We start from the raw sequence: 24048 nt of genomic DNA on the forward strand, positions 1-24048 counted from the left end.
ATTGCTATTAATAATATACTAATACTGTTATAGGCGTGTGTGTGTGTATATACTATCACACTGCACTCAAACGTCATATACGTGAATTTGCACTAAGCACAAACATGATCACTATACAACTTACTATCTATACTTGGATAATATTCTGTACCATAATAACTATAGTCGGGTGGGCGGATCGGTCCGATGAGATAGATATAGCATTAATATTACGAGCAAGCGCGCATTACGCCTTTTTGGCGGCGATGGGAAACTCGCAGAGAATCTATATAATAATAATATCTACTCTTCGATGGCGGCGGTTTCGGGCGATCGCGAACTAAATAATGTCCATATGTGTTGTGTGTGTTGTGTAATCATACGTTTTTACTATATTACTATGGTGCGTACCTATATCATCCGTGTACGGTATTTATTATTAAACGATCGTGGAATTCGCAGATTTAAAATTACACCATTAGGCTGTGTAGCTCGTGTGTGTGTGTGTGTGTGTGTGTTTCAATACCACAGAATGAACATCGCCGACGGTGATGAGAGATATGATGTTTTATCTGGGGAGGGGATAAAATAAAACAATTGTTGCCAACGCGTATACCAAAAAAAAAAAAAACCTAAATAAATTTCTTTATACCTAGTATGGGTACGGTTGGAGGTAAAAATAATGTGTATACGTGTAGTACCTGTACGCCGCGGCTACCCTCAATGATTGCCAGAGCTCTCTATATCTAGGTGCATATTTTTTATCAGATTTTTTTTGTTACCTCCCCCACATTGGTCCCTTTGATCGACGACCGTTCGTGTACAACTATTCGAATTTTTTTCGAAACATTTCTACATATATATATATATATATATATATTATTATATACATATACTAGTCGACTAGTAATTAAATTACGCGGGACGAAATAGCCGACCGTTCAGCCCAAGCTCCAGAGTTCACATCAAAGAATCCTGATTTTTCCCTGTGATGGTTTTTCGAGATTCGGCCAATTTTAATATAAAGTATATTCCCAGTAGTGTATAATATATATTATAGTCTCGTATGTGTATATATAGTACCATTATGCTTAGTTTCTTTTTACCTTTGATTTTTTTACTGTAACTGTTTTTAACTGTTGATTATTATTGATACAATGGCCCCGTTTGCATTTATTTAATCTATTATTCCAATTGTACGCTGCAGTAATATCAAGTACATATAATACCTATACCTATGTAGCTTTTATGAATTTTACACACGTATTACATTATTGTTGATATTAAACACAGCTCTTAAAATTTAGAGCACTCGAGTAGAATGTATTTACTCACAATTCGTGTATTGTATTTTATGTACACAACCAATGATTAAAAAACTCATAAATATCTTCTCTAATTTTTTTTATTTTTATTTTAAACGAGATCATTTTGTAAATTGCAATGTAAGTAATATAAAAAAAAAAAAAGATAAAATATATGCAACGTTTTCCGAGGATTTAAAATAATGTGTACAAAACAAACCTCGTCATTATTTGATTTTGAATGAAAACATAAGATTCATTGTTTAGTATATTTTGAGCTTTGAATCACGGTTCAATCATTTTTAAAGAAATTGTGTCCACCGCCAGTTATTACTAACATTTTTTTTTCTTTTGTCATTTCTATAAACGTAAAAATCATACGGCTTATGCTTATATAATATTATTGTAGGCACCTATAATCGAAGGCTGAAAGAGTCGCGCACAGGAGGTCTTTTTCTCAACACTCGGCGGTAGCAACACCCTTTTATAACAACAATAATTGGTCGTGAAATTTTTCCCTTCCCACCTCCTCGTCAATTATACATTTATACTTTTTTCGTTTTGGAATAATAATAATTGTTTATCCGGGTAATTCGTTTCGGCGCTGCAACAGAAGGTTTTCTGATGGACATCTTCATCGCCGCCACCACGCGAGCTATCAAAAGACAACAAAAAGAGATTTTTTTTTTTCAATTCCTTTTACATTTTTCGTTCCGTAAATTGTACACTGCCGCGACTTGCGAACACGGTAGCAGCAGTAGCTAGGTAGCGTGTCAATCGTATTTTTCACGGTGTCCTCGGCCGTGTACATTATTATAATATATATCTGTATAAACCGTGGTGTATATGTATACTGCAGTGTCGTGGCCTACGCACTGAAACAACTGGCGCGTGTAAGTATATTATAATTTTATGGTATATGTATATTGTATATATGAAAATTATGCGCGTTGTATGTGTCGTCTCGTAAATAAAGTTATTATGTCGCGCGCGAGAACAACTCGATTGTCGTTCTATTCATATTTATCATAATGTTGTAATATTATGTAGACCGAATAGACACATTTTTTGAGTTTTTTGATACGTAATTATAACTCTTTTAAGCGAAAACCTTGCGCAGTTCCGTTTTACAACGACGTTATATTATGTTATTATATCATGGAAAAGCATGTGAAACGGTTAGCGTCTCGTTTGAGAACCATTCGGTTGTATATTGTATAAGAACTATTCGTGCCGCTGTGTAGGTATGATACGATATACTATAACATTTACCCTTGTAAGTTTTTTTTTCTTGAGGACTTACTAATCAAAATATAAAGTATGACTCGCGGAGGTTAAATCTCATACACGTATATATTAACTGGTTTCGACTTTTCGAGCGCTACGCAAATACACCATAGGAAAACATCGATGATGATAATATTTTGTTAGATCGTCATTGCACACAGTTAGCTAGATGGTTGTATGACGATGCATTATTATTTCTAATGTACATTTTTTCTTTCTTCCCATTACGGACAAAGCAACTAAGGCAGTAGTATTGGTGGGTTTCGACAAATATTTTTCGACTCCCGAGTTGCTGCTATGCCACTTTACTCCGCTTGTGCTTTTATTATTATTTAACTTATTAGGTATATATTGTTTTTAGTTATGTTAATGATATAATATGTACGTATACCTGTGTATTATATGTAAACTTCAGCATAATTACCGTTTTTAAACTGTCCGTTTTTTTTCTTTTCTATCCGGTGGCATTGTTGCATTACGACCGAATGACAGAAGTGAAAATAATATTATATTGGCAAAACATTTTCCAAAAAATAGCAGTAAATAAGAGCAGAAATAATTTTTGAAGTTTTCCTGTACATAGCTATAGTACCTAATTAGATAATAAAACACAGTGGCTCACAATGTAAAGTATCAACATTTTTTATTTCGATGTTAATATACGAGTACCATTGTTTTTGGGTTAATTTTTATTTTAATCTATTATACCTAAATTATACATTTTTTTCAATGTTTCTGCAAAGCGGCTCCTCATTTCGTAACAAAAATATGATTTATTTACAGGTACTTTTTATAATAGTATTTTTATATTAATATTATATTTTCAAAATTGAACATACGTATTAACATTATCATGAATACGCATAATAAATAAAATGTATTTACAATAATTCTTATTTATCTGCCATGTCAACTATGTATAAATACTTATTATACGATACATACATAATTTATATATATGTAGATTAAATATTTTTACAGTTTTAATTTTCCGTAATTGATGAAATAATTATACGAGTATATGCGTATTGAATCAATATTATAATATCAAAATAAATCCAAAAGAAAATCTATACTGCTGTAGTGTAGGAGTGAGAGTTACGTAGGTATACCTATATATAATGCATGTATATTATATATATATATATAAAGATTTATATTGTATATATACACTACGTTCCTGATTCATATTATGATACATGTATAGACATTATATTATTATTATAATTTTCCAATTTTCATTCGACCATACATTTTTCTTATTTGAAAACGAACAGATGTAATGTTTTCAAAATTTAACCAGATTCCATTATTATTTCCTATGAATATAAATAGCTTAATTAATATTTGTTGTTTTCGTCACGACTCACCCTTTTCGGGGATTCTGTAGAAATTATTTCCCACGGGAATTGCCACTGCTGCCAACTGTTAACGTTTTTATACCCTCTTTCCGAAGATCTACTACACCATAATATATTATGAATAACTGATACGCATGATACGCCGTCCTGGTCGCTTAGTGATATTTCACGTATATAACTAGGTCATATCTTACAGCAGTTGCTGCAGCGATGCTGTCCAATGTTCCACGGCTACTGACCGTTGGCCGGTCAGCACATAATATTATTAAAAATTATAATGCATAAATATACAGAACACTCGGAGGCATAATATACAAAGCGCGCACATGAGCATGTGCGCGTAGACCGTGACACGATGGGTTCTCTTATTCTACAAAATGAATAATAAAAATCTAATGTTATAAATTATAACTTATAACACTCGACTTGGCACTGGGTTTTTTAATTGAAAACAGATAAAAAAAGTGTATGTTAGGTACAACAACAACAGTAGTTGTCATATAATTACCGGAATGGCATAGAATTAATAGCACCCTCCCCACTATAACCCGTTGTCATGTACTCGAACGATGCCCCTGCTACTATCAAAGACGTAGGTAGCACATTTGATTGATTTGCCAAACATATTTTTAAATAGAAATAGTAAACCTAAAAATATGCAATTTCATAGATGTGCAAATATTTATTTTTTTTTCACTAAACCTGATCAAAATGCTATAAATATTTAAATTGAAAATTCCTGTTAATAAATTTCTAAATAAATTCCATAACACAAGTATTGCTCTACTTGCAGTAGATATACAGTACCCAGAAACTTGACTTTTTTTTGTTCACCGCAGCTATATAATCACAATTTTTTGTACAGGTTCTTCTTTCAGTTTTTATTTTTCTTATAACATTATTAATTTATTTTAATATCAGAAAAGTTATTGGGCCTTGGTGAGTTTAAAACTCGTGTAAAGACCCAGAAGTTATTTTGTTTACAATATTTAAACTTTATTTAGGTGTCTGGATTAGACGCATTCAGATTTTTTCGATAGTTTAAACGGTTACGGGTCGACCTTACTCAAGCCACACACCGTCTATAATAAGTAGTTAATTAATTTTCAAATGCTCATACTTTAAATAATACAATGCGGAATCCCGAAACTGTATTTGAATGTTACTGTTGATTAAGGCTCCCGAGTATTTCGTTCACTCGTCTTGTGGTTTTTCTCTCTTATTAACTTTAAAATAAATTTTTATCGTTTTAATAAGAACCGTTATTTTTTCTTCTCGCCATCTCGTCCGGAGCATAGTTTTCCAAACTATAAAGTTTTTATTATTGTTATTCGTTTCTATACGTTTTCTAGTCGGGAAATAAAACTGTTGTAACAATATTATATTAACATCGCTCGACAACGTTTTATTGTGTATTTTTCGGGACATTGATTTTGTCCGACGAAAAGAATCGTTGTCCGTCCGCGCGTAAAAAGAAACTACAACAAAAGTCAAAATAAAAGTAAAACGATTGACCAATAGAAGAATAAATAAAACCACACACAGACACCGTACACAAACGATTACGTCGGCACTCGTCTTTGCTGCATCGGCGACTGTTTTATAATAATAAATCGGATTTCTCTCTTGAAATCTAAATACTGTTTCTGTTTCTATATTTTTATTGAATTCTCTAATTTTTCTCAATGCGTTTCCATGCGTTTTGACCGTTTATCTCTTTCTCTCTCTCTCTCTCTCTCTCTCTCTTCCCCCTTCTCGCACGTGATATATCCATGGACAGAGCCGCCGCCGCCCCGTTATACGACAACATAAATTGATCGGTCAACCGTAGTGCGCGTTTGCCTACGCGTAATTATAATATTGCCATATATACATACACTGTATTCACCACGTAAATTATAATACGCACAAACAGAATACCTAATGAGCGACCATCATCGGTGGTGGCCGCGACGATATGCGTCTCTTTCGGAACGGGCGCGCGCGAGCGACTCATCACACTCCCGCTCCACCGCGGCCCCGTGAGTCGCGCGACGCGCCGTAAACATGTCACATTTCATTAGCGCGGCGGCGGCTTGGAAATAAAAAAAAAAATAAAAGAGACGGAAAACGCCTACGTAATTTTTATTTTACTAATTTTTTTCACACGACGACGGAACCAGACACCTCTGTCGTATATTACGCGCGCGTGATTTACCCGAAAAGAAAAAAAAACCACTCTCGTGACGAGTGGGCGACGACGATGATGACGAAACACGCTCGTACATATTATAATAAATATAAACAACACACACATAATATTATATTATTATTATTATTATTATACGACGTGTGCTCTCGCGACTCGAATTTGTGTGTATGTATGTGTGTGTGTGCGCGCGCGCGCGTTTGATTGCGATCGTGCGAGTGCGTCTCGTCGATCTCTCTTCCTATATAATGCATATTATATTCGTTATATATTATGTACGGCGTAAGCGTATGATATTTTACGCCGCAGCCTCGCGGGCCGTACAGGTGTCGACGACACGTGTCGGGCTTATTAAAACCGCAGAAATTCGTTTTCAGACCGGCGGCGGCGCTCGAACCGTGTCGGCGGCTGCGGTGGTGTTGGGTCCCGTCCGGTTGCCAGGTATAAACAATGCGTAATATATTATTATTTTACGTGCTGCAGTGAACATCAGCAGCAAACTTTGATATCGCCGGGCCATTATAACCTGCCGTATGTGCTATAGGTATATAATATCGTAATATATTATACACGAGTGCATCGCCGTGGTGTTGGTGGTGGTGACGGTGGCGGTGGGGAAAAGGAGCACATCAACAAACGAGCAATAACGATAATGACGGGGTTTCACTTCACCTGCGTCACACACGTGCTCCCGCGGAGACGCACATGCATAACTGTATACGCATACAATGCGGTGCGGTTATATTATATGGAGATGATATTATTATAGTCAGCGGCGGTCATTCTGCGGTGGGCATTTGTGTGTGTGTGTGTGATCGCGCGAGCTCGGAGTACGAATCGCGTTCAAGGTCGAGCGGAAAAATCCAATTTTAATCAAACGCACTTCTCCGCCGCGTCCTGCCGTTGGTGTGCGTACTCATAACACTGTGCACAATATGCCGTGCGTACATACTACTCGCATTAAGCATTATGCGCTCCGTCCGTCGCCCGCACAACCCGGGCGAAGTTACTCGGCAACCGTCGTATCACCGTCGCAGCTGACAGCTGCAGCAGCTACTATTATAGCGTCAGGGATAACGCAGTATTCTCCTCTTGTGCTGTCTTCCTCTTCCCTAACACCACCACACACCACGGTTTAGCCCTTGACTTACACCCTTGCCCCTTGCCGCTGTCGTCTACACGGCGGATATGTTATAATATCTATATAATTATTGTATCTCCCTCTTCCGCGTCGTCAATAAAGATCACCACGCTTTTTACAATTATTTAAATATTACTATTACTGTTGTATACCTTCCTACATAGATGTATTCATGAAAAATGACAAACTAAATATATAATTATACTGGATATACGACATAATTCTCGTATTAGATATTCAGAGTTACGATAAAAAAAGTTTTCTATTTTTTTAGTATTTATTGTATTAAGTAATCGAAAATTAAAAATTCAATATTTTTTCCTATACCTGATACTATTATTATTTGAAATAAAACAACATTACTAGGTAGTAGTCGTGTAGACTGTAGATAATAACCGGAATTCTTGAATATTTTATGTTTTTAGAAAAACTATTTTGTATGTGAACAATATTACTGTTTTTTATTAGAGTCCGATGTATATTTCAATCGTTTGTGTATTTCAAACGCTGTTTATTATTATTGCCTTGTACAAAGATTTATCCAAAAACATTTAATGTCGCGTATAGTATTGAACCTGGATAATTACCTATTTGAACCTCTTTTCTCCGGAACGATTTATAAAAATATTATTATAATTTAAAAATATTGCTAAACACGCCTAATTATTTGTCTAAAATATTTTGGTTATTTGATTTTACGTCTGTTTCTCGTAATGTTTGAATATTTATCTTTTTTTTTAACTATTCATTATGAATATTTAATCGGCTTTTCCACTTTATACCTGATTAAAAAATGTAAACATAATTGTAATTAGAACGATGATATTATAAGTATAACTGTATAGTTTAAAAAAAAGAAAAAATATTTGTTGTTTTATTAAAACATAAACAAGATAAATAAATAAAAACCATATAAGAATTAAAGTCATGAAACTATTACGGTTTTTTTGGTTCGCTGATTTTCAAAAAGAAAAACGTTGTTTAGAACTTAACTTAAAAAAATATTGTTTTGTGTATTTCTTGAGTAATCTTTAAAAAAGAATACGTGTAATATAAAGTTTCAGTTTATTTTTAAATTTTCTTAGTAGTCTAAATAAATATTTGCTAGCTGTATATAAATATAAGATTGTAACATTAGAAAGGGGGAAGAAAACCTATACTTTTTTATTTAAAGTTAATTAAACTAATTTTATTAACCAATAACCACTAATAAACATTAGTCTAAATATTGAAAATAATATTTCATAGAATTAAAAAATGGTTTTCGTTGATATAGATTATAATATAATATATATTCTATAAAAAAACAGCTTTTGATAGTTTCTAAAGTATTTTGAATTGCGCTTTCTTAAAGTTTATAAATATTATATAAGTTGTACTGCATTGATATGGTAGACAGCATAATACGAATAATTTAAAAAGTAAAGTTATAAGTGTAAAAAAAAAAAACTGTAGGTATTTGTTTTCTTCAAATGTTCTCGATCTTGAATATCTGTTAGCTATATAAAGAACTAAATTTAATTTATTTACATTATATTATTTAATACCATAGGAAATAAGTTATATTATTAAATTTTTTTTTTTTTGCTTTAGCCTCTAAAAAATTTCATTTAGATAATTCTATAATAGTAAATTGTTGTGTTATGGTAGTTACTTATAATAATACAGTTATAAGATAAAATATAAATTATTTAATGATACTTATAATGAATAAAATTAATTATGTATTAGAAAGTTCACTAGACAGATAATAGCAATAATGATATTTTTTTTTTTATTATTTTCAATTGACTTTGTACTAAAATATCATTTTACCTTATTTTCTAAAATAAATAAAAAATCGTCATAAATTTTTCTTAACATTAATTTAATATTTGTTACAATATATGTGATACATTTTAAAAGCTACTAAAAAATAAAAAAAAAAAGAAATAGTAAAAAATATATACCTTGCAAATCAGCTTTAAATACCGCGTTTTATTTCTCTTCGTGTCCTTTTTCAAGTATACGAAGTCGTTTTAAAATAATTGTAGAAATAAAAGCGCCGACGAAATTGTTCGGAACCCATTTCATCGTTCTAAATTTAAACATGTTCCAAAGCAATTATGTTTTTATTACTTTACAGCATCGTCTGTATTTTCAACAAACAATTCTCGCTGAAGTTCTATTTTAAACATTATTTCTTTTCCGTATATCATCTTGCATTGCAGTTTTATTCAAATCGTGTTCGTTTTGACCCGACATGCGGCCACACCGCTACAGAAGATTTTTCTGTACAAGCCGATAGGCTATATCTAATATCTATGTATAATACTGTTAAATCGGTTTGTACGCACGCCGAATTTCACCGTTTTCTGTTCCTGTATACAACAATATTTAATGTTCGTAACTTTTTGTTATTTCAATACTATCGTTCCTATTTCCCTCGATCAACATCAACCGAAATACTTTAGTTCGAAGCCACGCGCGTACAGCAATTAGAATTATTGGCCACACGACTATGATATAGCATAGGTGACGGGCATCCCCGAAAGAGGGTACGAAAATCTTTCGTGGGCAATTTTAGGGTGAGTGCCCGCGGATAGAGGAAATTATGTACAATCAGGAGGGGGGTGGTTGAGGTGTCGAAGGGGACGTGTGCAGTCAGTTCGAGTTTCTCCTCATAGCTGGCTCGCGCCGTTTTTGGTGGAGAGCACCGCTACTGGTGGTGGGGAAGGTGGTGTTCCCGAGAGAGACACGTTATATTCGTATACATACGCACCCGCGTGGCACCGGTGGGGTTGAAGAGCCGGCCGATCGATCCACCGCCGTGGTCTATGCGGCAGGCGCGCGCTCTCGTTGAACGGCCTTCGAATCTGTGGAGAAGTCTTATTTGTACTCACGTAAGACCGTGTACCCATGTATGTATATTTTCGTATAATCTTGTTTTATGGTACATCCACGCGACCATATTTTTGTACCAATCTGCAATTCATCGCGAAGCCACATGGGTCATATACCTATAGTCTATCTCTATACCTATCCTACATGAACTTTATGTCGTCGTCATTAAAGGTCTTTTTAGCAGTCGTAGTGTTTCCGAGGCTCAACCCTTCAAGTAGGTACCTGAATAAATTTGTATATATGTGCGGTATTTAAGATAAAATAAGCAAAAGCCTCGTTTCTCATCATCGCATTCATTTTATATAGATACTTAAACTCCGCTGACTGTTAACTACTCGCAAACTCATCGCTACACTATATATAGGTACACGTGAACACGACACGCATATAATCGTATAATAAACATGCTCCTTTACTACATCTAACTAAAACAATAAATTCCCTTTTGCCTCTCTCTTACCACCTTTTTTTTTTGTTTTTAATTACCTACGCACACACGTCTATCGTGTATCGTTATTTTTTTTATTACTATATTATTGTCTGTTGTTTGCCCGTGTTGCACGTAGGTAGCGTATGATATGTTATAGGTATGATATTATTATGTATGTATTATTTTTTTTTTTTCATTACCGTACCGCAGTTGATGAAAGTTTTGTTTGTTGTCTAATAAAAAATCCCTGTGTATTACAGTTTTTTTTTTTTATATACAACAAAATCGTAGGTATAAAAACGTGCAATTAAATATAAAAAATAAATAAAAAAAAAAAAAAAAATGTTCTCTCTTTTTATAAGCTTGTAATAATAAAATTTGCGTGGCTATAATATGTTGGCTACGAACCTATACGTGTACCTATACTATTTTTAAAGACCACACCGTTATTCCTGACATCTATGGACTCTGCTAAATTGTTTCCATTGGTGTTTGCTCCACTGTTTATAATGCATCTATGTAGATAATAATAAAAACAACACTTTATATGTATGTATATATTGTGTATTTTTATTTCTCGGACATGTTTTATGATTTGACTTTTCTCTCCTACACACATTACCGCGACTTGAAGGCTATTGGCAAAAAAAATAAATTATAAATTGTGGGCTTATTTTATTGGATCTCCTAATAAAATCGTAGACTTCATTCGCCGTATAATAAAAAAAAAAAAAAACACTGCCAGATGAATCTTCAGTGATGATATCCCGCGCGTCGTCCATTTAATTATAATTTTACAACCAGTCGTCGTCGGCCGACTATTATAGCTGAGAGTAACACGGTTTTTGTATTTCGTTTTACGGCCATGGAAATAATATATCTAAAACCGTAATTATAAAATACATACCTAATATTAATATCATACAATATTATGATATTATCTACAAAACGTACACACTGTGGATGATACGTGCACTGCTGCTTGGAATAAAGGTCGTACGATTTATAACCACGACGAGATACATTAATGTGACCCTATCCGCAACAAGCGACCTGTAAAATTTGTAAACTTACAGCACCAACGACTTTTACGACTTTTCCCTCAGCTCTTCTGCCTCTCATTTCCTCTTTACCTCTCAATCCCTCTTGTTTTCTGTTTCTCGTCATTCTCTCTACATCTCTCTCTCTCTCTTTCCTAACTGAATTAACTTGTGGTAAATATACTATGTACACATTTATGTATACACGCAAGATTTATTTTTTTTAACCTCGCATCATCGAAGGGTTCAAGGGGATTAAATTCTAATAATTGGTCCCTGCAGGGCATAAGTCGTAAAATGCCATCACTGCATAGTGAAAATATATACCTACTTTTGGGTGGTGCCGCAAGTGTATCATCATATATATTATTATAGTGCAAAGACATCAAAGACATCTCGAGGGATCTTTTTTATGTCTCTGTGGTTTAAAATTAATCTATTATTATTGAATATAGCCAGCATTAGACAAAAAGCTTAACACCCCGAGAATTTATTTTATATTAAAATGTTTATAATATGCATATATGCAAATTCCATCATTGAATACTAAATTGGCCGTACATATAATCTCGTTGGACCAGTCAATAATTCATTTTAGTCTTCGGTTTTTTCTTTTAACTCTTATTATTATTATTTTTTTTTTTTTTTAATACCTATACATTATTTTTATACTATTAATATAGTTTACGCGTTGTGATAGTTTTATAATATATATTGTGTTATTATTAACCATTGAAAATAATTATAATAAAAGATGTTATATGTTACAAGACTAAATATTATATACATATATATTGTAAAAAAAAGAATACATATCGCCTACAGCCGTGTATCACGTCGTTTATCCATAATAATAATTATTATAATGGCGTGTGTGCAATACAAATTACGGCCGTCGTTGTTAATGGTATAAAAATAAAAATATGCATAAAAATTTAATATAATTTTGGATTACACGATTTTCATTAAGTCTCTGCTATACATGTATTCATATTTTTACACATCTATATTATATTATGTGAAATATACTACACATATTTTATATTCATAATCTAGTTATTTAAGAATTTAATGTTTAAAAATCATTATACTAATATATTATACGTATACATCAAAATTGCTACTATAAATTAAAAAAACTCAATATAACAGTCATCTATTTTTTTTCACATAAGATAGGCTATCAGCATTATTATAGCTTACTAGTTTTGTAAGTATAATTTATTTCAGATTCTTATAGAAATATTTCAACAATGAATAGTTATGTAGGTACTAATTATACATATTACTTACGCCTTGCAATAATGTATAAGTGACAAAAAAGTGTAGCTATTTAAAAAATGGTAAAAAAATATATTAATTTACTTATGCACATGAAAAAAGGGAAAAATTTTAAGTAAAAAGGTTCTTTTCTATTTGTCTTTTACGTCGCATAGAGGGTAGGTTACCGTGCATAAGCACTCGGCGAAATTAGCATGTGCATAATATGAAAACGATGTCGTGTGTGCGCGTTTTTTTTTATTTAGCAACCAATCAAGAGTGCGCGAACAAAAATGGCCGGAAACAATAAAATCACATAGCAGTGCGTGTAGGGCTCCCCCTTTCTATCATACAGTATAAATTGTATACCTATGTATATCTATATACAGGTATATACTTGAAAATCCCTCTTACCACTTTATAAATATGTATTTGCTATATAGGAGCACCGTAAGTCTTCCCTATGCTAGCGCATACACCTAAAAATCCGATCGCTAGCAACGATAATATCATTATAGAGTTGTTTCACATGTCTCAAAGTAGTTTTTCCAACCCTCCTCATAAGAGCACAGAATATATATACATATTATAATAAATCGTTATTTATTTTATTTTCTCGGTTTCTACCTAATATTTTTAATGTCCATTTCGCGTGTGAGACGCCTGTTAAGTAGCCGGATTTGTGTTTGGGTGGTAGGAGAAGTGGTATAAGCGCTGGCTAATTACAGTGTACTACCACCACCCCCGCCGCCACCATCGGAGTGTACAACTTCATTAAGGCTCATGTAGGCGGGCAACCCCTCGACACCACCCGATCACGATTCCTCGACTCCCCACTTCACCAACCCCAAATGATAAAGGTATTAAAAGTCGATTTTCCCTAGAAAAAGAATATAATGTGTACATTGCTGTAGCATAATCGTAGTATACACGTATATATATATATATATATTTATTGGTTTTGGCCCGTGGGAATTTAATTAATATAAATGGAACCAGGCGAGAGGGAGTAAACAGATTACGTGTCCCTTTTTCGTATATTCAATATATACAATATACATACCTATATATAGTATACGTATACGACGGACACTGCTGCAATGTAGCCGAATGCCGTGTGACGGGTTGATTGGTAAAGGGAGAGGATTTGTGGAGGAAGGGACGGGTTTTCCGTGGCTCGGGAGGGGGGATGAGGGTATTAACACGCAAAAGGGCGGACGGAGGCCAATTGAACAAATGAGAAACTCTCGTACAGTCATTTATATACCACGCCGTCGAAATTTATGTTCGCAGTCCCTTAGTTATATTATATATACACTTATATGCACCATCAACCTCTCCCACATAGCCCCCGTGGGCCCTTTAGTTCATGTTACTTCGTCGTGTACGGTTTTCACGGGACAAATTCACTGTGTTCCATATGCTATATATATATATTAGTAGGTATAAGTATATACAATATAATAGGTATAGGATGAATTTTGAGCAGTTACCTGACCTACCCATATAGTAGCTCAATCTATATAAAGTATTAGATGAATTTACAATGAATAGGTCCATAAATGTATGTATATAAGGAAAAGTGGTATACCTGCCCATACCTAAATTGGTAGGAAGAGACGTTTTTATGGCAAAATCGTGATTTAATTAGTTAAATGAATTATACTGCAATAAAATCGCGTAAAATAAACCCAAATCTTCTTATTTAACTGCTCCAACTGTAAATAATATATAATTATAAAGTAACTAAAAAATGTCAATTGTTTATTATTTATGATTATGCATAATACTGAAATCCGAGACAAGTATTATAATATACATACATATAAAAAGGTGTGAAAATAAACACGCCATTATTATATCAGTGTACACATTAATATATAACGTTGAGAATTAAATATAGTTTTTATTTCCAATAAAAATTCGAAATTAATGTTTTTTCATTGTATAAATAATATATTTTGCAAGCAATACTCATCACGTATTCTAACTTTCCGTATAATAGTATATAATATTTATATATTTTTTTTTTTTTTAGTTGTACTTTTGGACACTACTACCGAACCCAGCCTCCGATGGACTACGTATCCTTACGGACCGGACGCTAACGCAGCAGGGGTGAGTCAATAATATTATAAGATATATGTATACAATATTTTCCTATATTGTTTATTGGTAGTAAGGAATGCGTCGGGGAAAAATAGTTTTACATGCTAGTATAAATTTCACTGGCGTATTTTTCCACTAGATAAAATCTATATCATAAAAATCTACGACCGAATTATATGGATTTTTGATGTTAAATGGACCAGATTGGTGCTGTAGCATCGTTGCCGGCCTCGATGAGATGACAGATTTTAAATTATATACATTTACTTATATTAAAGTTATATATATTATACACAATCAGTAAGCGCGCTGTTAAAATTTTCTTATTTGTTTTTATGGACAATGATAAAAATGCCTCTGAAAAATCTAATAACATGTGTAACGGATTAAAACAACGAACTCTCGTACAATGACCTCGATTATAGTCATCTTTGGCAGCGGGACTGGCGAGACTAATGGATTTCTCGATTCCACCCTGATCGAAACTCATATATGATCGGGTGGTCTCCAATATGGTATACTTAAGTAATCTTCTTTTACGATCCTGCACCCCTTCGCGTGGGAAAAACCGTATGCTCATCCTGAAAATAATACGGTTTATTTGTTATCGGGCTGACACCTTTATATTTCCCTAGGAAAACCTCCCTAGACAAAGAATAAACCACGTTTTTTGAAAAAGAAAATTATTAACTTTCCTTATCTTGACCCGTCTTGTTGGATAAAGTTTGATCGACTTTCTTTAATCGTTTAATACCGCATCACAAATCCATTGTAGTATGTTCGATATATTTATATAGTAAGTATACATGACTAAAACAGATTTATAGTATTATTTCCACGTATAATACCATTTTCTTTTATAATATAAATTATCTATTATTATTATCTAGTCGAATGTTTAAACTTTTCGAAATATTATTCGTGTTCGAATGAGAGAATATTTTAATTTTTAACATCCCCGGAGGTACTCGAGGCCGTCAACTAAAGAGGTCAACTAGCTGTCAAAAGTGACACATTTCCCCAAAAAAATTAATTAACGTTCATCGAGCATTTCACGGATCAAATGTATTAGTGCACCGCCTGCACTGTCGCTCCACTATATAGTGTGTTTATACCACTACAGATAAATCTTGTCAATTATATGTGTATAATATATTAGTTTTGAAACACTATTTTAGTCCGCTTTATTTTCGGACGAAGTGTTTAAGTATACATTCAAAACACTGCAAATCTGTCGTATTTCTTCTTTTATATATATATATATGTATACTACAACAAATACTCAGTGTATAAAGGGTCTTAGAAACTTGGTAGAAAACAAGTTTTACGGTTCAGCGTGTCGTAAGTAAGTAAACGTAATACTACGGGCACGCGTGTATGATAAATAAAACGCCATCTTTAGTGACAAACTCTGGGTGGATGATTTTACATTCAAATTTTGACCATTATAAAAAAATATTATATACATTTGTACGTGTTGCCTTGGTATGCTCTTGCAGTATCTATGTACCTATTGTATATTTTCCATATGCGATAACGCAACTGTGGAAATTTGATGGGAAACGCGACGACAGAACGATACAATAAATACCTACATTATTTTAATAAATTATTATCTTTTAAATTTTATTATAATTTATTGTCATGTATTTATAGAATAAATTAATTTAATTCCAATTCGCAAACACCTCGCATTTTATCTGTAAATCTACGCCTCTCGCCACGTGTATGTGCGGAAACAACTATTGAAAGTTTAACGGTCTTTCGCAGGGGGACTATAATATCTATATTTTATCGACGACGTCCCGTGTTAAAACCATGCTATAACTACACGGTGTCAGCCTTCTCCGAATCGCACGCAAGATCGAATTATTGTATTATTATTAGTTTCCGTTTATACCGTCTCACAACACAAAGTATTATATAGTTACAGCACTTGTGTACACTTTTAAATTAATGCGTACAGGGTGGCCTATTGTGATTTTTAATTTCCGATTTTCCCCCTTTGCTAATAGGTACACGGGTAAACGAGAAAACACGGTGTGCCAGCCAATGTAATTTATGCACACACGCGGACACGTGAATTTCGATTTTATTTTTTTTTCGCACGCACGTTTCTCCCCTGGCGACTTACACCTATATTATATTCCTACACGCATTTTGATCATAACGTTATTATCATGTAAATTATACATATTATATATATATATATCATTCCGTCGTCACCTCCTTATATATCGATTATATTATGAATGTATCTAAATATACTTGTCGTTATCGTAAGTTTAAAATCTGTTTCCATTTATGTATACGATATTTTTCTATAGAATATATTATTAATGTGATATTTGGCATATAGTATTGTAAAGAAACAGTTGTCCTTAAAGTTAAATCAAAATTATTGTTATTATGCTATGCTCAATATCCGCGTGAATTTGGGTATTTTTGAATGTATCGCGCTACAAAACTCTGAGGAAATTTAAAGTATAAAATCTTTTTTTTTGCTATGTCATTATTTATAGACTTATAGTTGCAAAATAGTTTTATATCCAGATCAAACAAATTTCTGTAGTCCGATACTGGAATAGTTATTTTTCATTACGACCTACCTATTTGATTATTCTTTAAAGATCGGTCAGTCGATCGCGATCGACTGCTGGTTTGTTTCTCTTGTTCTACATAGTAGATACTATTTTAATATATCGTGTAACGTTAATAATGTTATACCTACATCCGAGGCCGACCAAGACATCTTCGTAGTATTATTCCTTTATCGGATATTATATAGTATTATCTATATGCAGGTACGCGTGCACGCTCGTCGCCGTGGTGTTAAGTCTCAAGTCTACTCTTATATTGTTATAATATTATATTTATCCCCGTATCATTATTTTCGCACGCGCGGCAATCAGTCGACCGGCAAGTGAAGACGAATATCGGATTTTCTAGGGTGTTGTAATATATTGTTGTATTGGCGGTGGCGAGTGTGGAGGGATTTATGCGTACCACCTATGTATTATTATTATTATTATTATTATTATTATTATATTACGTGGATATACTATTATATTATTATATTATTATGCAGAGAGGGAGAGTAATCCGATCGGTAAAATGGTGGCGCGGCTACCCGCGTACTTATATACATAACGTTGTATTATTAAATCGCGCTTTGCGACCGGGTGAACGGGAAGCCGTACACAGATTTTGTTTCGGACACACATATTATTACCATTATAATAATATATTATATACCTTATGCGATGTGCGCAGTGCGTGCGTGCGTGAGTGCGTGCGTGCGTTCGTGTGCGGCGACGTCCGTCCGTGTCCGTCCGTCACCGTTTGTTCGCGCGCTAGCGAACGGTATACCGCCACCGCCGGAGGCAGTGTACGAACTGGGCGTGTCCGGCGAGTCCAATTAAAAGCGCCGTCTCTTGCTCCGGGTATAAGTAAACGTGCTTGGAATTCCCCCGCGTCCGATGTGTACAAAGTACCCGCAGACGTCGGCCCCGCACATCGCATACTGTATTTATATATATATAATGATATTAGGACTTATATTCGTATTGTCATTCGTGTGGTTCCAGGCGAAATCGCCGCACGCCGCAGTGTTTTATTGCACTTCGTCTTGAACTTGGCCTCTCCGAAAAACGACAAAATAATACAAATTATTGCTATCATATTGCACTTTAATGGTAATAAATAATAATTATCATCACGCGCTTAACGTAGTAGACCACATCCCGCAAAATAAGTACATTATTATCGATAGTAGGCAGTAGGTATACGTAACGTATATAATTTATATATATATATATAAATGTATGTATGTATTTATTTTACCGTCGTAGGAAAAAAATTAAAACCTCTTGCAACAAAACCCCTGCCCCTTTTATACCAATAAATCTTTTTGTTTTTCAAAAACAAAATGTTTACGATAATATATTAAATGCGTCAATAATATGACCACGGATAATAGATAATGTTATGAATTTATATACCCAACTCGGCGCTACAAAAAACCTCGGCACATCGGCGCTCCGGGCAAAAATGTGTTTTAAATATTTTGCCAATGCATAAGGGGTGTATATTTCCTGGCTCGATTTATTTGGCCAAAATAAATATTACTAAATTTTTTTCATTTACATAAATGTATTTGGACTTTGGATAATAAATTATTATTTTGATAGGTACTTGAATAATTTTTAAACATAGGTATAATCAAAAAACATTGTGATCTGCTGAGAATAGCAAACTTGTTGTTTCCATTTTTTTATCTGTGTCTGCAATATATTCGTGAACTTTTTAGTTACTGGCGATCAATGCATTTTTTTCTTTTTTTTGAAAATAATTTCATCCCATAAATAGACGAAAAATGAAATTTTACCATTACATAAAAAACAACTAAGATATTTCAATAAGAAATGTGTATTGGATAATATACAATAAACAGATTAGAAATATATTTACTGGATATTTTGCAGTGTTTGAGAGTAGTAGTACCTTAATTGTAACGCACTACTTTATTTAAAACACCACAATAGTGCACACGATATAATATCTAGCGTACTAAAGTACACTAATTAATAAAAAATTCTCGCTTAGCCTAGTAAATATTATTGCTGCTTACTTTATAATAATTTAAAAATATTCTGTGATAAATTAACTTCTATATTATGATAAATCAATACGAAAATATATTTAAATATTGATAAGACATTATAATATTGCATCATCATCAATTATTGATTCAAGAAAATAAAAAATGTATCAATATTAAACTACTAGCTGTTTTTTATAGATAACTAATGTTAGCAGATTACAAAAAAAAAAAAAAAAAAAACAGTTGCGTCCAACTACTAGTGTTTTGATAATTATAAAAATATTGGCTGTTGGCTGATGAAAACAAATTTGTGTCACTGTCACTTCAATTTGTATGGTACATCGTGCATATTATATGACTGCTGAAGTATATGCTCGGTTGGCGTAACTGAAAATAAATTAAATTATTCTTTTAAAATTATATAATATTGTTCTAATTTTCCATGGACGCCTCGGCCCGCAAGTATTATATATAGATCGTCATATCGTATGTGTACATTTTATTTGTTACGTTTATTATGATTGTATATAATCGTATATAAGAGTATGTTAAGTAATAGTATGTACAATGTGTACAAATAAAGAATCATTACTTCGATTGACGATTATCAATGTGACGTGAGTACGTGCAAGCATACTGAAATGAGCGTTGTAAATTTCATCCTTTATTGGTACACATTCGCGGAGCGCATATTAACTTAACCGTCAATTACGGCTGTCAACGCCGATGTGCGTTTTTTTTCTAATGTCAATTACAATGCATTCGACCATGTCCTAACACTCTTGCAATGTACATCGTATAATATTTACATATTATTGTTAGATGCACCACAGTGACAGACGACAGTTATTACAATATTTTAAATAACGCGACAACAAAACGATAATACAGTAATAACCACAGACGCAGTCTTCAGTACTTAATATACTTAATATACAAATATGCAATGTATATTGTTATGCGTTCTACGTATTATTACTAATAACATTGATTTTAAAATCAATGCTAATAATTATATGATATATATACTAATCATCCATAGGCAGTGTACTCGCATTGTATGCCTTAAAGAACTCTATGAAAATCGTGGCCTCACACGATGGTTATCCCCACTGTGTTGTAGTGGCGTATAATGGATTTCAGCCAAAAACGTTAATTTATATTACAATATTTCGTCGGACCCATCAAATAACTGGTCGATTGTATAATATACAGTATGAATTTATTAAAAATATAATAATATAAAATCGTCGTCGTCATGTTTCATTCTAGTCTGTAAGCGGTAAAAGTCCGACGCTCATATAACGCGACAGCCAACCACGTTGATTAAGAATACGTGTGGTTTTCACTCGATTAAAAAAATTGTCTTCGTATACGATGCTATTATTATAATATATTTTTATACTAGCATTCGCTTCATTTATACTTATTTTGGTGACGACTTTAAGCGTTTTTATAAAATTATTGATTAATCGTATTTATACTTAGACCATATTATTTAATTGGATTTAAGCTACACTTTAAACAAGATAATATGTTTTCCTAACTACGTGAATAAATGACTTCCGCACATTTATAGTTAATACGTATTTTCCTTAATGTCTATGTTTACTAAAATTATTACTTTTACTATTAATATACCTACCAATAGTATATTTTCCGTTTGAATTGTTTTTGCTTGTTTTTTTTTTTTACAAAAAGACGATAAGTATTATTTAAAATAGATGCCTAATTTCTATAGTTGTAGGTACATTATTTTCATTTTTTTTTTTTAATTTATTTAACACGGGTTTTAACTATAGTCGACTTTATAGGATTTGTCCGACATTTATTAAACGGTCGTATTTTAGCAATAAAACCGTTTAACGTTCGCGATTGTCCATTAATTTCGGACAAGTAATCGTTAAATTTATTATTTTCTCATTGGAAACTATTAAAGTCACCCACGTTCCCGCCTCCCGTGGCTTTATTGCGAAGCCGCGAAGGTATCATGTTATCAAAATATAACTCCCAGTCCCTGTGTACATTATATTTACTGATTACTTGTATAAGACTAAAATTTACAGGAAATATTTATATTGCCACAATAATGCATATAAATACATCGTTCTATGTTGTTTATTTATGATGTATAAGAATCTTAAAAATTAATATAATCATTTCGTAGTGTATACCTAATTTATAATAATTAAATAAAATATTATTTATTTAAAAAGGCAAAATATGTGTAATAAGCGACAATTTAATACATTTCTAATCAAACAAATAGGTAGGTAGGAGATATAACTTAGTATTTAAATATTGGCCATAATAATCGATATATCTAATGTAGTATAATAGTAAATATGTTACCGGAAGGAAAATATAACATTTAGTCAATGTTGACAATGCCTAGTTAATAACGAAAATGCCTGATTTAGTAAAGAATTAACGTCAATAACTGGTCATTGATGGCAATTCCTAATAAAAGAAGGCATTGATGATAACTAGGGTTAGTATGTTTATGACTTTTGCATATTTTTTCTTTTAGTCGTTCTTATTACAGATTCGGTAATAAATTCAACGACATAGAATCAGATACATTCAATTCTGTGTTGCAAGTTTAAAAATAACTTAAATATAATATAAACCTCGATATAACGAAAATGATATATTTAATTTTTTTAAGGGTATAATTTAATATTTATTGAGCATATTTGCATGTATTTTTTAGTCTTTTTAAGGTCATAAACATCCTAACCCTAATGATAATATTAAAAATGAAGTTAAAAATCGAAAATATATGATAATATCTATTTAGGATTAATCATAATCTTTAAACATTTAGGATTAATCATTATCTTTATTACATTTTTTTTTTTTTTTTTTTTTTTTTTTGTTTAATAACATCGATATTTTATGTTTTGCCGTCCTTATTATTACATGGTAAACTGTTATGACACGTTTAATTACATAATCTAGTGGATGCACGACAAACGCATCTATTGGTTTTACACTGTGTTTTACAATGGCATCTTGTTAATCCTTGCGATCCAAATATGCTGTTGAAAATAGTTACAATAGGTTATAACATAAAATCGGACTTACCATATACGAATATACTTAAGGTACCTACCTATGTTTCATAATCAGATCGATTACCGATAAAGCGGTGTTGATATTTGTTTTGATACGGATTTATAACATTGCCTTATATAACTTGGAAATGTTGATAAAGTTACGAAATATTCAATATTTCCTATCCTTTCCAGTCATTATTGACAATGACTAGGAAATCACGAAAATTCCTAAATTATGATCTTTTTCGGTAATAGATATATTTTATCGTATGTATATATTACTCTATATAAATACTTAAAAATAATGATTTTTCGCGGTTTTTGTTGTTCAACGAACTTATCATACAAAATCCTGAAATAAAAAATGTATTTTTAGCAAATAGTACTAAATAAAAATTGTAAATAACCTTTTTTCATACTCAATTAAATTAAATACCTACATTTTTCACATAATTAATAAAATATATTATTAATTATTATTATTGTCTAATAAAGTCAATTTATAGAATCCCCGAAATGTACTACTAATCACGTTTTGTAGTAATATAATAAAATATACATTCGTCAATATAATGAACAAACTAACTATATGTTGGAGTTTGTCTTAACTAATATTTCATTTTTGATATAGATTTATTCACAATAAAAGAAAAAAAAAATCCATTTATTATTTTTATTTTGTTATCTATATTATAATTTTATTTGCTGTATAGTATGTACACATATACTTATTCAATTTAAATATAATACAAAAAATCTAATATGGCAAGTAAATATATTTCTTTTAAATTTTTTTTAAAATTCAATTAAATGTAATAGATTAAACGCCTTAAACTATTGCAAAATTTACATGCAGAACGTATATTTTGCACGTACACTATATATAGTAGACATGCATACAATCAATTTCTACAATAATTCGATTCAACGTTGCAAGCAAACAATTTCAATGGTGTACTCAATTTGATAAATAGTTTTCACGCACTTTGCTATGATATTATTTTGTTTTTAAATTTAAACTTTATATTAAAAAAAAAAACAATTGTTTATTATAGTTGGGTGTAATAATAAATATTTTTTAACGTTCTAAAGAATGTCGTGAAACTGAAATTGTGTCAAAAATACCATCGTCTACGTGTTTTTACGGTCATCTGTGCTGATTAAAGTTTATAAGCCGTTGTCGTTGCGGGAAAGATTAGTCAGCACTTTTAAGATGAGATTATGCTGCAAATATTGTTTGGAGGATTTATTTGAACCGTGAGAAACCGTCACATCGGTGGCGGCCTGGTCGAGATAAAACATTACTCCACACACAAACACCTATATACACAGTGCTGCGCACACACTTACACGTTTTGATAATATATTTATATATATATATTATATATTATATAATATATAATA

The 24048-nt window shown here is 32.2% G+C and overlaps 1 protein-coding gene across 8 annotated transcripts in view; it reads left to right on the forward strand.

Moving 5' to 3' along the window:
* The window catches only part of LOC112601818 (ephrin type-B receptor 1-B), a 122796-nt gene that overhangs the window by 62627 nt on the left and 36121 nt on the right, over positions 1-24048 (forward strand). For all 8 annotated transcript variants that reach the window (XM_025349630.1, XM_025349613.1, XM_025349622.1 and 5 more), the window contains exon 3: positions 14912-14991. In XM_025349630.1, coding sequence (XP_025205415.1) covers positions 14912-14991 — 80 coding nt within the window. The remainder of the gene's footprint in view (positions 1-14911; positions 14992-24048) is intronic.

This window comes from Melanaphis sacchari, unplaced genomic scaffold (genome assembly GCF_002803265.2).
Source record: "Melanaphis sacchari strain LSU unplaced genomic scaffold, SCAv2.0 Contig0_pilon_pilon, whole genome shotgun sequence".
NCBI classification, from domain to species: Eukaryota; Metazoa; Arthropoda; class Insecta; order Hemiptera; family Aphididae; genus Melanaphis; species Melanaphis sacchari.